This window comes from Protomyctophum bolini (genome assembly GCF_963924005.1).
Source record: "Protomyctophum bolini genome assembly, chromosome: 19".
NCBI lineage: Eukaryota > Metazoa > Chordata > Actinopteri > Myctophiformes > Myctophidae > Protomyctophum > Protomyctophum bolini.
Window position 1 is genome coordinate 6,178,288 of NC_137880.1, and position 14,580 is coordinate 6,192,867.

At 43.3% G+C, this 14,580-nt stretch overlaps 1 protein-coding gene across 1 annotated transcript in view; it reads right to left on the reverse strand.

Annotated features, from left to right (window-relative positions):
- The window catches only part of vta1 (vesicle (multivesicular body) trafficking 1), an 80,806-nt gene that overhangs the window by 35,378 nt on the left and 30,848 nt on the right, over positions 1-14,580 (reverse strand). Inside the window, exon 3 of the mRNA XM_080790576.1 lies at positions 14,092-14,219. Within this exon, the coding sequence (XP_080646702.1) occupies positions 14,092-14,219 (128 nt within the window). The remainder of the gene's footprint in view (positions 1-14,091; positions 14,220-14,580) is intronic.

Below are 14,580 nucleotides of genomic sequence, written 5' to 3' on the forward strand. Positions count from 1 at the left end.
TGTGTGTGTGTGTGTGTGTGTGCGTGCGTGCGTGCGTGCGTGCGTGTGCGTGTGTGCGTGCGTGCGTGCGTGCGAACAACACTTCCTCCCGGGTTTGTCTTATCGGAGCATGGCTTTGGCTATATATAGCAGATCTACAAGCTCGCAGCGCGCCACCGAGTGGCGCGCTGCGAGCTTGTAGGTCTGCTATTTTTGAAAAATCGAAGAGCAGACTGACATAGAAGACATTTTTTAGAGAATCTGATCTCAGGTCAGAATGAAAACTGTCAGGATGTATAGAAGACATATTTTTTTATAGAATCTGATCTCAGGTCAGAATGGGCTAACGGAGCAGACGACATCCGGTAGATCTATAGGGAACTATAGGAAAAGTCATGTTCTGCTTTAGGTTTGGTGTCATGCTCCTGCAGACAATGGCTGATACACGCGTGTGAACCAGAGTATATGTATATATATATATATATATATATATATATATATTAGCCCATTCTGACCTGAGATCAGAATCAAAAAATGTCTTCTACATCCTGACGGTTTTCTGAAAATGTCAGTCGTTCTTCGATTTTTCAAAAATAGCAAATCTACAAGCTCGTAGCGCGCCACCGAGTGGCGCGCTACGAGCTTGTAGATCTGCTATTTTTTTCAATAGCTAAAGCATGACATAATGCTAACACCAAAAGACGGCACCGGATTTCTCCTCCCGTTTCAACTCCTCCTTCCGGGTATAAGAAGAACGGAGTGCATTCACATATGAAACATAGCGCTCACGTGTCATGGCCGCCGATAACATGAACGTTGCGTAATGATCGTCAACGGACCTGCGCTGGCCACAGAGTGCCGCGCTACGAGCTTGTATAGGTCTGCTATTTTTTTTTTTTTTAAATGGTGAAAATGTGGCCCAAATGTTTGAATATATTCTTTCAGAGCGAAAGTGTTTATTTAACTCAAATCTTTGCTTCTGAGGGGGTTCCTGTAAAAACATGGTTGCCTTGCCATACCTTTGGTTGCTTTGCAGTGCCATGTGTCGGAAGTTTTGTACTGCCGCGACAGGGAGCCGCAATGGAGGGAGAGGAGCAGACCATGTGAGAATTTGGGCTGGTTGAAGACCAAGCCAAATCATTTGGAATACTTGGGACATACTGAACGGAGTCTCCTTGACATTGAAACAGTGTCATATAGTCCATTCACTGTAGACTTATACTCAAGGACGTCTCCTAGAGAGAAAGGAGGACCAACACAGATATCGCTGACAATACAGTAGACAGTAGACAGTCGTATTTACTGTAACGCGATTATCCACCGACTATACAGTGAATGATGGATTACCCCTCCCCCCCTCCCCTCCCCAGACAAATATGATTATCAGAAAAGAACAGGACATCGGTTTCGTTGAGGCTCAAAGTCATGTTTAAAATGTTATGAAAGAGAGATGGAGAGCGAGGGTATATGAAAGCGGGCATAAAAAGGGAGAGAGAGAGAGAGATAGAGAGAGAGAGAATTGAGTACTAGCTATTGTGCTAACACGTATGTGCTACAAAGTAACTATAGCAAATAGATATCAAACTCACAGCTAAATAACCGTATTGACGAATGAAACTAAGACTAAATATGCTGATGATCTGGTCAACAAATAAAAACCAGACTAAAATGTTAGGAAGGGACTAGTGGACAAGAGTCCTTTTACACTTGGTTGCGTGCTGAAAATAGCCGATCTACAAGTTCACAACGCGTCAAACGGTGACGCGTCGTGGGCTTGTAGATCGGCTGTTTTCAGCAAGTGAAAAATAATAAATACGACGGCATCAAGGCCTGCCAAAACACATTTTGTTCGAGAAAATCAACTGTAGATTTAGTCACATACGTAATGTACAACTGTAGACTAAATATACAACTGTATATACAACTACGTAGTCTTTACATATTTACATCAACTGTATATTTAGTCGACTGAAATCTTACATCAAGTAGACTAAAACTAGACTGACACTTTGGTGGGGGACGTAACAACTACAAATAACACCTGGGCCTCTTTGGTGGGGGACGTAACAACTACAAATAACACCTGGACCTCTTTGGTGGGGGACGTAACAACTACAAATAACACCTGGGCCTCTTTGGTGGGGGACGTAGCAACTACAAATAACACCTGGACCTCTTTGGTGGGGGACGTAACAACTACAAATAACACCTGGACCTCTTTGGTGGGGACGTAACAACTACAAATAACACCTGGACCTCTTTGGTGGGGACGTAACAACTACAAAAAACACCTGGACCTCTTTGGTGGGGACGTAACAACTACAAATAACACCTGGGCCTCTTTGGTGGGGGACGTAAACAACTACAAATAACACCTGAACCTCTTTGGTGGGGGACGTAAAAACTACAAATAACACCTGGACCTCTTTGGTGGGGGACGTAACAACTACAAATAACACCTGGACCTCTTTGGTGGGGGACGTAACAACTACAAATAACACCTGGGCCTCTTTGGTGGGGGACCTAACAACTACAAATAACACCTGGACCTCTTTGGTGGGGGACGTAAAAACTACAAATAACACCTGGGCCTCTTTGGTGGGGGACGTAACAACTACAAATAACACCTGGACCTCTTTGGTGGGGGACGTAACAACTACAAATAACACCTGGACCTCTTTGGTGGGGACATAAGAACTACAAATAACACCTTGACCTCTTTGGTGGGGGACGTAAGAACTACAAATAACACCTGGACCTCTTTGGTGGGGGACGTAAAAACTACAAATAACACCTGGGCCTCTTTGGTGGGGGACGTAAAAACTACAAATAACACCTGGGCCTCTTTGGTGGGGGACGTAACAACTACAAATAACACCTGGACCTCTTTGGTGGGGGACGTAACAACTACAAATAACACCTGGACCTCTTTGGTGGGGACATAAGAACTACAAATAACACCTTGACCTCTTTGGTGGGGGACGTAAGAACTACAAATAACACCTGGACCTCTTTGGTGGGGGACGTAAAAACTACAAATAACACCTGGGCCTCTTTGGTGGGGGACGTAAAAACTACAAATAACACCTGGGCCTCTTTGGTGGGGGACGTAAACAACTACAAATAACACCTGAACCTCTTTGGTGGGGGACCTAACAACTACAAATAACACCTGGACCTCTTTGGTGGGGGACGTAAAAACTACAAATACCACCTGGACCTCTTTGGTGGGGGACGTAACAACTACAAATACCACCTGGACCTCTTTGGTGGGGGACGTAAAAACTACAAATAACACCTGGGCCTCTTTGGTGGGGGACGTAACAACTACAAATAACACCTGGGCCTCTTTGGTGGGGGACGTAACAACTACAAATAACACCTGGACCTCTTTGGTGGGGGACGTAAGAACTACAAATAACACCTGGACCTCTTTGGTGGGGGACGTAAACAACTACAAATAAAACCTGGACCTCTTTGGTGGGGGACGTAAACAACTACAAATAAAACCTGGACCTCTTTGGTGGGGACGTAACAACTACAAATAACACCTGAACCTCTTTGGTGGGTGACGTAACAACTACAAATAACACCTGAACCTCTTTGGTGGGTGACGTAACAACTACAAATAACACCTGGACCTCTTTGGTGGGGGACGTAAGAACTACAAATAACACCTGGGCCTCTTTGGTGGGGGACGTAACAACTACAAATAACACCTGGACCTCTTTGGTGGGGACGTAACAACTACAAATAAAACCTGGACCTCTTTGGTGGGTGACGTAACAACTACAAATAACACCTGGACCTCTTTGGTGGGGGACGTAAAAACTACAAATAACACCTGGGCCTCTTTGGTGGGGGACGTAACAACTACAAATACCACCTGGACAACTTTGGTGGGGGACGTAAAAACTACAAATAACACCTGGACCTCTTTGGTGGGTGACGTAAACAACTACAAATAAAAGGTTAAGAAAGCCTTACTATAGTCTGACATTCTCCTTTAACTCGCGGAGCAATTGTCTGCCCTGTGTGTGTTGTTCACACGAGGGAGCGCTGAGCCAAGCGAGAGAGCTCCATGTCCGTTTTTTTTAACCAAACACCTTAAAATCCTGTGTGAATATATTATAATGGCGACCGGGGGTGAACAAGCACATAACCCCATACTGAAGCTGTAGCTGAGTTATACACTATACTGTCACTGACGTGGCTCGGAATCTGAAGTCCTAAGAGAATTCACATTCCAATATGCGCGCGCACGTGCACGCACACACGCAAAGCTCTTCCATGAACACAGAGATGCTTTCATGGTCACAAAGCTGCCAAATCATGCCAGTAGCAGAGGTCGGCATGTCTGTGTGTGTGTGTGTGCGTGCTTGCGTGTTGTTCGCACACATGGCTTGTTGTGCATGCGCGCTTCGAGCTATTTTGCATGTGTGACGTCAAAGCCTTGACGTCAAACCTGACATGAAGACCCTCTCTCTCTCTCTCTCTCTCTCTCTCTCTCTGTCAAAGAGTCAATGCTGAGCCACATTAAGTGGGCTGGGCGGGTCCTGAGAACACCGGGAGGAGGAGGAGGAAGGGGGGGCGTCCATTGTACTTACAGGGTTAGAAGTTATCAGCTGTGTTATATTTAACGACGTATATGGTTTGAGTGGTGCTTTGTCCGTGTTCACCTATGTGTGTGCCTGTGACGTTAATGAGCACGATAATGAGTACCAGTAGGGGCGCTGTTGTGCGAGAAACAGAGAGAGAGAGAGAGAGAGAGAGAGAGAGAGAGGGAGAGAGAGAGAGGGGGGGGGGAGTTGCACCACTCAGTTTTTTTCGTAATGAAAATCTGATTTCTTTAATTAAACCATTTAGACCTGAGGACGATTGACAGACGATTGACAGACGATTAACAGACGATTGACAGACGATTGACAGACGATTGACAGACGATTAACAGACGATTGACAGACGATTAACAGACGATTGACAGTTTTCTGAGAAACCCCTATGTTTCTATGTCAGTGGTCCAAGGACCTGCAAGATTATATGTAATTTATTTGCAAGCATACGAAAGCTTGCCAAATAAATATATTGATTGTGCACAGGTTTGAGTGTTATCCCGAAATGTAAAAAATAAATAAAAAAAATCATAATAATAGCCATGTTTCTATATCCACAGCAGCATCTAATAAAATGACACCACCTAGAGACACTGGGGCGTCCATTGTGCTTATCCCATTTTGGGGGCGGGGAACCCCTTTTGGTGTTTTAAAAGTATTATGTTATACTTTAGCCACTGAAAAATAGCAGATCTACAAGCTCATGGCGCGGCCCTCGGTGCTGCGCTAACAAGGTTGTATAAGTCTGAAATTTTTTTATTGTGGAAAATGTGGCACACATCTTTGAATATATTCTTTCAGAGCGAAAGAAAAGTATAACGGCTTTGGACACATGTGGGTTTTTCACTCAACAGAGATGATATACACAGAGTACACGTATGCACACACTCACGCTCGCACTCACGCACAGCTGGAGAAAGACGGCGCGCGCAGATGTGACTTCCTGTGCGCGTACTTGGGGGGGGGGAGACGATAAATCATGACAAGCTGACCTTTGAACCCCAAAAAGGCTGATGTTGTTCGTTTGTGCGAAGGGGTTCAAGACGGGGTTAGAAATAAGCTTCCGGGCTTTCGTTTGTGTTTCATCCATTCGACTAGATTATATGGAGACATGCACTGGATTTCATGCCGATATACTTGTGTACTTTTTATTCGAGTATACATCTTGAATACGGGACTTCTATACTTGGAACAGAGCAGCGTTGATTTTGTCGACTAAAACCAAGACTAAATGGAAACTAAATGAAAACTAAGCTATGACTAAAACTAAGACTAAATATTTCTGACAATTTAGTCGACAAATAAAAACTAGACTAAAATGTTAGGGAGGGACTAGAGGACAAGAGATCCAGTACAAGTCATTTTACACTTGGTTGCATGCTGATAATAGCCGATCTACAAGCCCACAACGCTCAAGTACATAATTTGAGTACTTTTCCCTCCACCACTGAGAATAACAGAACAATGGGGCATTTCTCAAGGTTTTTTTTCTGTTTGTTTTCGTTTGTTTTCTTGCGAACAGCTCTCTGACTATCAACAAGAGAGACCCACTCCTCTTGCGAACAGCTCTCTGACTATCAACAAGAGAGACCCACTCCTCTTGCGAACAGCTCTCTGACTATCAACAAGAGAGACCCACTCCTCTTGCGAACAGCTCTCTGACTATCAACAAGAGAGACCCACTCCTCTTGCGAACAGCTCTCTGACTATCAACAAGAGAGACTCACTCCTCTTGCGAACAGCTCTCTGACTATCAACAAGAGAGACCCACTCCTCTTGCGCACAGCTCTCTGACTATCAACAAGAGAGACACACTCCTCTTGCGAACAGCTCTCTGACTATCAACAAGAGAGACTCACTCCTCTTTTGCGAACAGCACAGTGAACAGCTCTCTGACTATCAACAAGAGAGACTCACTCCTCTTTTGCGAACAGCACAGTGAACAGCTCTCTGACTATCAACATGAGAGACTCACTCCTCTTTTGCGAACAGCACAGTGAACAGCTCTCTGACTATCAACAAGAGAGACTCACTCCTCTTTTGCGAACAGCACAGTGAACAGCTCTCTGACTATCAACAAGAGAGACTCACTCCTCTTTTGCGAACAGCACAGTGAACAGCTCTCTGACTATCAACAAGAGAGACTCACTCCTCTCTTGCGAACAGCACAGCGAACAGCTCTCTGACTATCAACAAGAGAGACTCACTCCTCTCTTGCGAACAGCACAGCGAACAGCTCTCTGACTATCAACAAGAGAGACTCACTCCTCTTGCATCACTGCTCCTTTTTTTCCCAGAAAAAAGTTAAGCAGCCCTGGCCGGGGGTTCAAGACCACATGTTCCAACAGTTCCCAGACGTATTAAAAAGAGGAAATGCATTAAAGAAGGAAACACATTATTAAGCTACAGTGCTCAAGCGGTGCCCATTATCAGTCATGGATCACATGATCGTCGTCAGCGGCAATTAGAGCCACCTTGGTCCAATAACGTGTGAAGCGCGTGTGGGGAAACAGGATCCCACGTGACGTCCGTGGACATGTTCCTCTATAGCGCTGACTCTGATAGCACATTTTTATTTAGTTTTTGGGGTCTTCGGAAATAAAATTCCCATTTAGTTTTAGTCATATTCTTTTTCAGTCTATAGTTTTAAGTTGACTGAATGTCATAAGATTTTAGCCCCAATTCCCTGCCAGCATCACTTAATCCCTCGATTAGCATATTGCCAAGGTTTGATGGCACGTTAACGCTTATTTTGAAGAGCCAAATATCCGTAAACCGCATGTTACAATAGCCAAATATCCGTAAACCGCATGTTACAATAGCCAAATATCCGTAAACCGCATGTTACAATAGCCAAATATCTGTAAACCGCATGTTACAATAGCCAAATATCCATAAACCGCATGTTACAATAGCCAAATATCCGTAAACCGCATGTTACAATAGCCAAATATCCATAAACCGCATGTTACAATAGCCAAATATCCGTAAACCGCATGTTAAAATAGCCAAATATCCATAAACCGCATGTTACAATAGCCAAATATCCATAAACCGCATGTTACAATAGCCAAATATCCGTAAACCGCATGTTACAATAGCCAAATATCCGTAAACCGCATGTTACAATAGCCAAATATCTGTAAACCGTATGTTACAATAGCCAAATATCCATAAACCGCATGTTACAATAGCCAAATATCCGTAAACCGCATGTTACAATAGCCAAATATCCGTAAACCGCATGTTACAATAGCCAAATATCTGTAAACCGCATGTTACAATAGCCAAATATCCGTAAACCGCATGTTACAATAGCCAAATATCCGTAAACCGCATGTTACAATAGCCAAATATCCGTAAACCGCATGTTACAATAGCCAAATATCTGTAAACCGCATGTTACAATAGCCAAATATCCGTAAACCGCATGTTACAATAGCCAAATATCCGTAAACCGCATGTTACAATAGCCAAATATCCGTAAACCGCATGTTACAATAGCCAAATATCTGTAAACCGTATGTTACAATAGCCAAATATCCATAAACCGCATGTTACAATAGCCAAATATCCGTAAACCGCATGTTACAATAGCCAAATATCCGTAAACCGCATGTTACAATAGCCAAATATCCGTAAACCGCATGTTCCAATGACAAAATGCCGTGTGGTGGTGGTGGTGTCTTGACCGGTTGTCGTCGTTCTGTCGGTCGGTTGGTGACAGCGAGTATCACAGCGCCTGCTACAGGCCGTTGAAAAAACCTCGTCTTCCCCCAGAAACGGCGCAGTGAATGTCGTTTCTGAGATAAGAGGGCTTTGAATGCAGCCCATATTATACACAATGCAAGTTGATTGCGCGCGCATCTTCAAAATGGCCACTTGTCCCACTTCGGACTGTTGTGCTAACGAACGGTAGCTATAACGATACGATCTAATAAAAAACATGGATTAAAGAATATACACCCTGGAAACCCCCCGGAGGTTCCGGCTCTAGACTAGCAGGCTATAGGGTACTAATTTAAAACCTACGGTTTATCTGGTTCTGGCGGGCTTCGTGTTAGTAGACTATACATGTACAGTTGTTTTCGTCAACAAAATGTCATTTCAGCGGGCCTTGGTGGCGTCGTAATTAGGGGTGCCAAAGAAATTGATTCGAATTAGATTATAATTTTTTTGGTTACAGTTACAGGAGTTTTCACTACACGGCGTTTGTGATGTGAAATGTAAACTTGTCCTAATCACAGTAAACGTCATGTCTTACTCTTCAGTAATTTTCAAGTTACTGTAGTCACTTCAGTTCAAGACTGGAGTAGATTGTGATGAAATCCTATGTATTGAATGGAGAATCATTTTGAATAGAGAATTGTTTTGAATCTGGGAGAGAAAAAAAAAAGTTTTTTAACCCATTTTAGGGCCACCGAGTGGCGCGCTATGAGCTTGTAGGTCTGCTATTTTTGAAAAATCAAAGAGCGACTGACATAGAAGACATTTTTTTTTAATCTGATCTCAGGTCAGAATGAAAAACTGTCAGGATGTAGAAGACATTTTTAGAATCTGATCTCAGGTCAAGAATGAGTTAATTTGAATCGTGACCCCAAGAATGGGAATGGAACGGTGGGACGGCCAAAGATTCACAGCCCTATAGCCGTAAATGGTTGCGATTGTGCACTCGGTTGCGCAGAATGCTGAAAATAGCCGATCTACAAGCCGACAGCAAAAGGTTTCAGAGCGCATTGTCAGAGACGTGCGAGCAAACGAAACCTCTCTTCTCCACTGCAGTGACATTTTAGTCTAGTTTTTTATTTTTAAAGTGTTGACGGAATTCGTTTTACTCAGTGGAGAAGAGGTGTAGTCGACGGGGCATCTTTCGTCATGGTTTTAGTCGTGTGCAGGAGCGCGCGTGCGTGCGTCTCATTTCTAGGTTTTGAGAGTTTTTTAGGTGAAGGAGAGGCGAGGCGGGGCTGGGCTGAGTCATCATCGCCAGGGGTTTCCTCGCGGCACGGACGCACGCACGCACGCAATGGAAAAAAGGCTTAAATTAAACATTGCCAGTTGCTAAGAGACTAAACAGCGGGCGTAGAGTCGTCATGAGCGCCGTACGCGACTCAGGGGGGTCTTTGACATGGAACAAGAATAACACGTGTATAATTAATATAATAACTCCCCAGGTGAAACAGGTGCAGAGTATGGGGTGACGTCAGCTAAGCTTTCAGGGTATGGGGTCAGAAGCTTTCAGGGTATTGGGGTCAGAAGCTTTCAGGGTATTGGGGTCGTCAGAACCTTTCAGGGTATGGGGTCGTCAGAACCTTTCAGGGTATGGGGTCAGACTTGGCCAGCCAATCATGACCGACAAAGCCAACAGCGTTGATTAGAGGCCAGGCTTCACCTGGCCAAAAACATTTCTCAAACTACCAAATGTGTGTGAAAATGGTGGAAGTGTGCTGCGTTAGGGAGACGCACGTGCGTGCGTGCGTGCGTGCGTACGTGCGCGTCTACAACATGGTGTTTTTGATGTGCATAATGTCATGGTAAGTATAGATTAAGCAACATTAATTAGAATTAGCCTGCTCCCTCGAGAGTGGCAGCGTACAATTAATTATGTATGTACATACAGCACACACTAATTTTAATTTATCCATTCGTATACAAATGTAAGTCAAATGGACCCGATTCCAAATATACACCGTGCATTACTCACTTAACCCATTTTGGTGCGGGAACCCCTTTTGGTGTTTTTTAAACATTGTTATAATTTAGCTATTTTGGAAAAATCGTGAAAATGTGGCACAAATCTTTGAATATATATATATATATACTTTCAGAGCCAACGTTTTTTAACTCAAATCATTGCTTCGGAGGAGTTCCTGGAACAACATATTTTCAGATGGGGGGTCAGTGGCCAATTACATTATCATTTGTGGGGTTCTTGACAGCACCACTGATACAGAAACATGAGTTATTTCAGAAAACTGTCATAATTTAGAAGATTTTTTTTTTAAATGTCGACATCAGGCCTAAATGGGTTAAACACTATTGAGCTCCATAAAAAAAAAAAAAAAAGTACTGACCTATTTTTTTATTGCTGTGTTTATTTTTTGTGACCACGTGCTTTCCTGGTTTCAACGGGACTCGTTTTATTACCTTTCGTCATTTTGGTACAACGTCCAACGTACAGTATACCGTATAGGGATGGAGTTCTTGTGTTATGTTGTAGGGCCGGGACTTTAACGCGTTAATCGAGATTAATTAACTACAGAAAAATGTATCGCGATTGACTACAGATAAATTAATCGCACCTTTTTTGTTTCCCCCCATAATAAAAGTTGTTTTTATTTGTTTTCTCATGCCCAGCCATGTACATACAGAACATTTGAGTATTCATATACACACTGAAGACACTTTATACAGGTACTTGCTGCCTAAATATATCACCTGCCTATATATCACTGTTGGGATAAAACACATTTTTCTAAGGAGTTGTGTGCACTGGAAATAATAAAAAGTCCCCCCCATTCTGTGTTGCCTATAGAACTGGAGGTCTGAAAAAAACAGTAAAACATTGTGAAGTACATTTTTGTGATGTCACTGAGATGTACTTCATAATGTTACTGATTTTTTTTCAGACCTCCAGTTCTAGGCAACACAGAATGGGGGGGGGGGACTTTCTTATTATATCCACACAACAACTCTAAGGTATATCAATGACAGTAAAATGTTGAAAATTAGTGGAATCCCGTATAGTCACTATTCACTGGGATACCAAAAACATTTGAAAAAATAAGGTTTCTCACTGTTCTCGGGTTATGAGATTAAAATGTGATTAATCGAGATTAATTAACTATACAAAGCCTCTGATTAATTGGATTATTTTTTTTAATCGAGTCCCAGCTCTATTATATTGCTAATGAGCACCGTATCGATCAGGCGTTATTGATCGGAGCTTTTAGCGCGCCCACTGATGAGCGTTCTGTAACGTTTCGTTGAAATGTGGACCGCCATCTAAAATTTAATAAAGTTGTCATTAAATCAACCATTCATTAATCCATTCATAGACCCTGAGCTCAATTCTATAAAATGTCTTCTCAAAGAAAAGTTTTCCGGAAAAAAACCTCATGTTTCTATGTGTCAGTGGTGTTCAACTTGACTTACAGAAGCGAAGATTTGAGTTTTCTTCCCCCCCAAAAAATAGCAGACCTATACAAGCTCGTATAGCGCGGCACTCGGTGCCGCGCTATACGAGCTTGTATAGGTCTGCTATTTTTCAATAGCTAAAGTGTAACATGATGCTTTAAAACACCTTTAAAAGGGGTTCCCGCTTCAGAATGGGTTGATGTACAATGAGTCTTAAATGGCTTTATATTAACACATTGAGTACGCCAACGTGCATCAAAATAAAGGCCTGTATAGTGCCAGAGTAGTCTGATCGCTTTTACTCTGATAGCCATGAACCGGAAATACCTTCTTAAAAAAATTGACTTGACAAAGTGAGCTCATAATCCCCGATCATCTTAATATATTTATATAAACTCCAAAAAGCGTTCATATTTTGCGGGAGAGACGGATGAGGAGCAGAAATGAAGCGCCAGCATATCGATCCATTCATCACCACGGAGAGCGCCCTGGATGAGGAGATACGAGTCATTCTTTCCGCCGCGCTAACATGGGAGTCAATGACAAGCTAATATTTGCACAGAGCGTTAGCATACGGCAAGCGAAAAGCGAAATGCCAAAAAAAAAAATAGGAATAATTCTGAATATTATTATCTCGCCCCGCGTCGTTTGGACGTCGCTAGGACGTCCACAGACGTCTAAGGTATTACTCGTTTCTGATCCTTATGACGTTTCCAGACGTGTTTTGTACAGAATGTGTTAATGAATTAGACTGGTTTAATGTGTGTACCGCCACCGTTGGTGTTTTAAGCATTATGTTATGCTTTAGCTATTGAAAAATAGATCTACAAGCTCATAGCTACGAGCCTATGACGAGGATATGACGCCACCTAGCGTCGACGTAGGTATATATATATATATATATATATATACATACCTGGGGAAAAAAGAGATCATGACGTTTAGAAGATCTATAGAACACTTTCCTGGGGGTCTTTATGTGTGTAATAATATCGTGTGCTTTTAGATATCATAGATTTCAGCAGTGAGCGCTGAGTGTCTCGGATGTCAGCAATGATACTCATCAACACTGGCCCATGGCTCTGGCTGGAGCTGCAATACCAATTCGTCATCCCTGCTGCTTGTGCACCTTTTTCTTCCACACTTTGCCCTTCCACTTAACTTTCTATTAATGTGCTTTGATACAGCACTTTTTGAAACATCCAACTTCTTTTGCAATTACCTTCTGAGGCTCTTCCCCTCCTTGTGGAGGGTGTCAATGATGGTTTTCTGCACAACTGTCAGCTCAGCAGTCTCCCCCATGATTGTGGATTTTACTGAAGCAGACTGAAGCCCAACACACACGGGCTCCGTCCGACGCGGCGCGACGCGTTGCCGCGCGGCGCCGCCTGGAAAATAGAACTGGTTCTATCGGCGCGTCAGGCGAGGCGTCAGTGCGCGTCGGACGCCGCCGGTGTGCGATAGGTTCATTGGTTCACAGGCGGCTGTTTTGACGCGCGGCGGTCGCAGACGGTGTGTGATGGGCTTGAGAGACAATTTAAAGGCTCAGGAACTCTTCTCAGGTGTTTTGGATTAATTAGCTGATTGGAATGTGACACTTTGAGCCTATACAATATGGAACCTTTTCACAATATTCTAATTTTCTGAGATTTTGAATTTGGGGTTTTGTACGTTTTAAGCCATACTCTTCAAAATTATAACAAATAAAGGCTTGGGATATCTTACTTTGCATGTACCGAGTCTATACATATTGTATTAGTTTGACATTTTAAGTTGAATTAACTGAAAGAAATTAACTTTTGCACGATATTCTAATTTTTTGAGTATGACCTGTATATATATATATATATATATATATATATATATACTCTAAGAACGATATAGGCGAGGAGCAGAAGAGGAAGGTCGCCCCCAGACTGCGTGTCCAGTGTTGCCAACTTAGCGGATTCGTCGCCATATTTAGCTTCTTTCCAGACCCCCCTATAGCGACTGAATTAGTGAAAAGCTTCTGGAGAAAAAATCTAGCTACTTTTTCTGGTGAATTGGGGACAAATCGTGTCGACAGTCGCCAGAGATAAAACCCTATTTTTTTCTTAATTTTCCCCTCTCTCAGCCTCAAATACGCTAAAGTTGTCAACACTAAAGTGCTCGGGCGCTCCAGCTCGACGCATCTGGCTTCCTCGGCTCGGTTATGTGCACAGAGCAAGGAAATGGTGTTCTGGGCTGGCTCCATATTTTCGTTGTTGCTAGGGACGCTAAAAAGGGGCTTTGTGCGCGCATATCCCACCCCTAGCGACTTCTAGCTACTATTCGAGGAGCCACTAGCTATTTCCGTTACTGTTGGCAACACTGTGCGTTGTCTTACTTGTGGAAGCGCCCCTGGCGGTCTTCGTTGTCGGCGTAGAGGAACAGCTTCAGGGCGTAGTTCTCGATGTGGGCGTTCCCCACCACCTCCTGACCAATGGAGTCATTGTCCCCCAGCTCCTTCTTCATCTAATTGGACGGCACACACACGCACACACACACACACACGGACACACGCAGTGTCATCAAAGTCCTTCTTCATCAAACACAACTCTGCCATCTAGACCAGGGCTATATAGGCAACCATTGGGCACAAAAGGAGGGTGGAATCGCTGGAATCTTTTTGACAAAAAAAAAATGAATTCACTCCTCATTTGTATGTCATTGCACGTCATTCTACATTAATTACATCTGGGGGGGGGGGGGGGGGGGGGGATAGGAGGGCCCTGCACAGAGTCTATAAATGATCATTATAACAATGTGTAAAGGCCTATTCATAGTCTGGATTTTCGGTGGTAAGGTGACCACCGCTCCAGTGGTGAGCTAACCA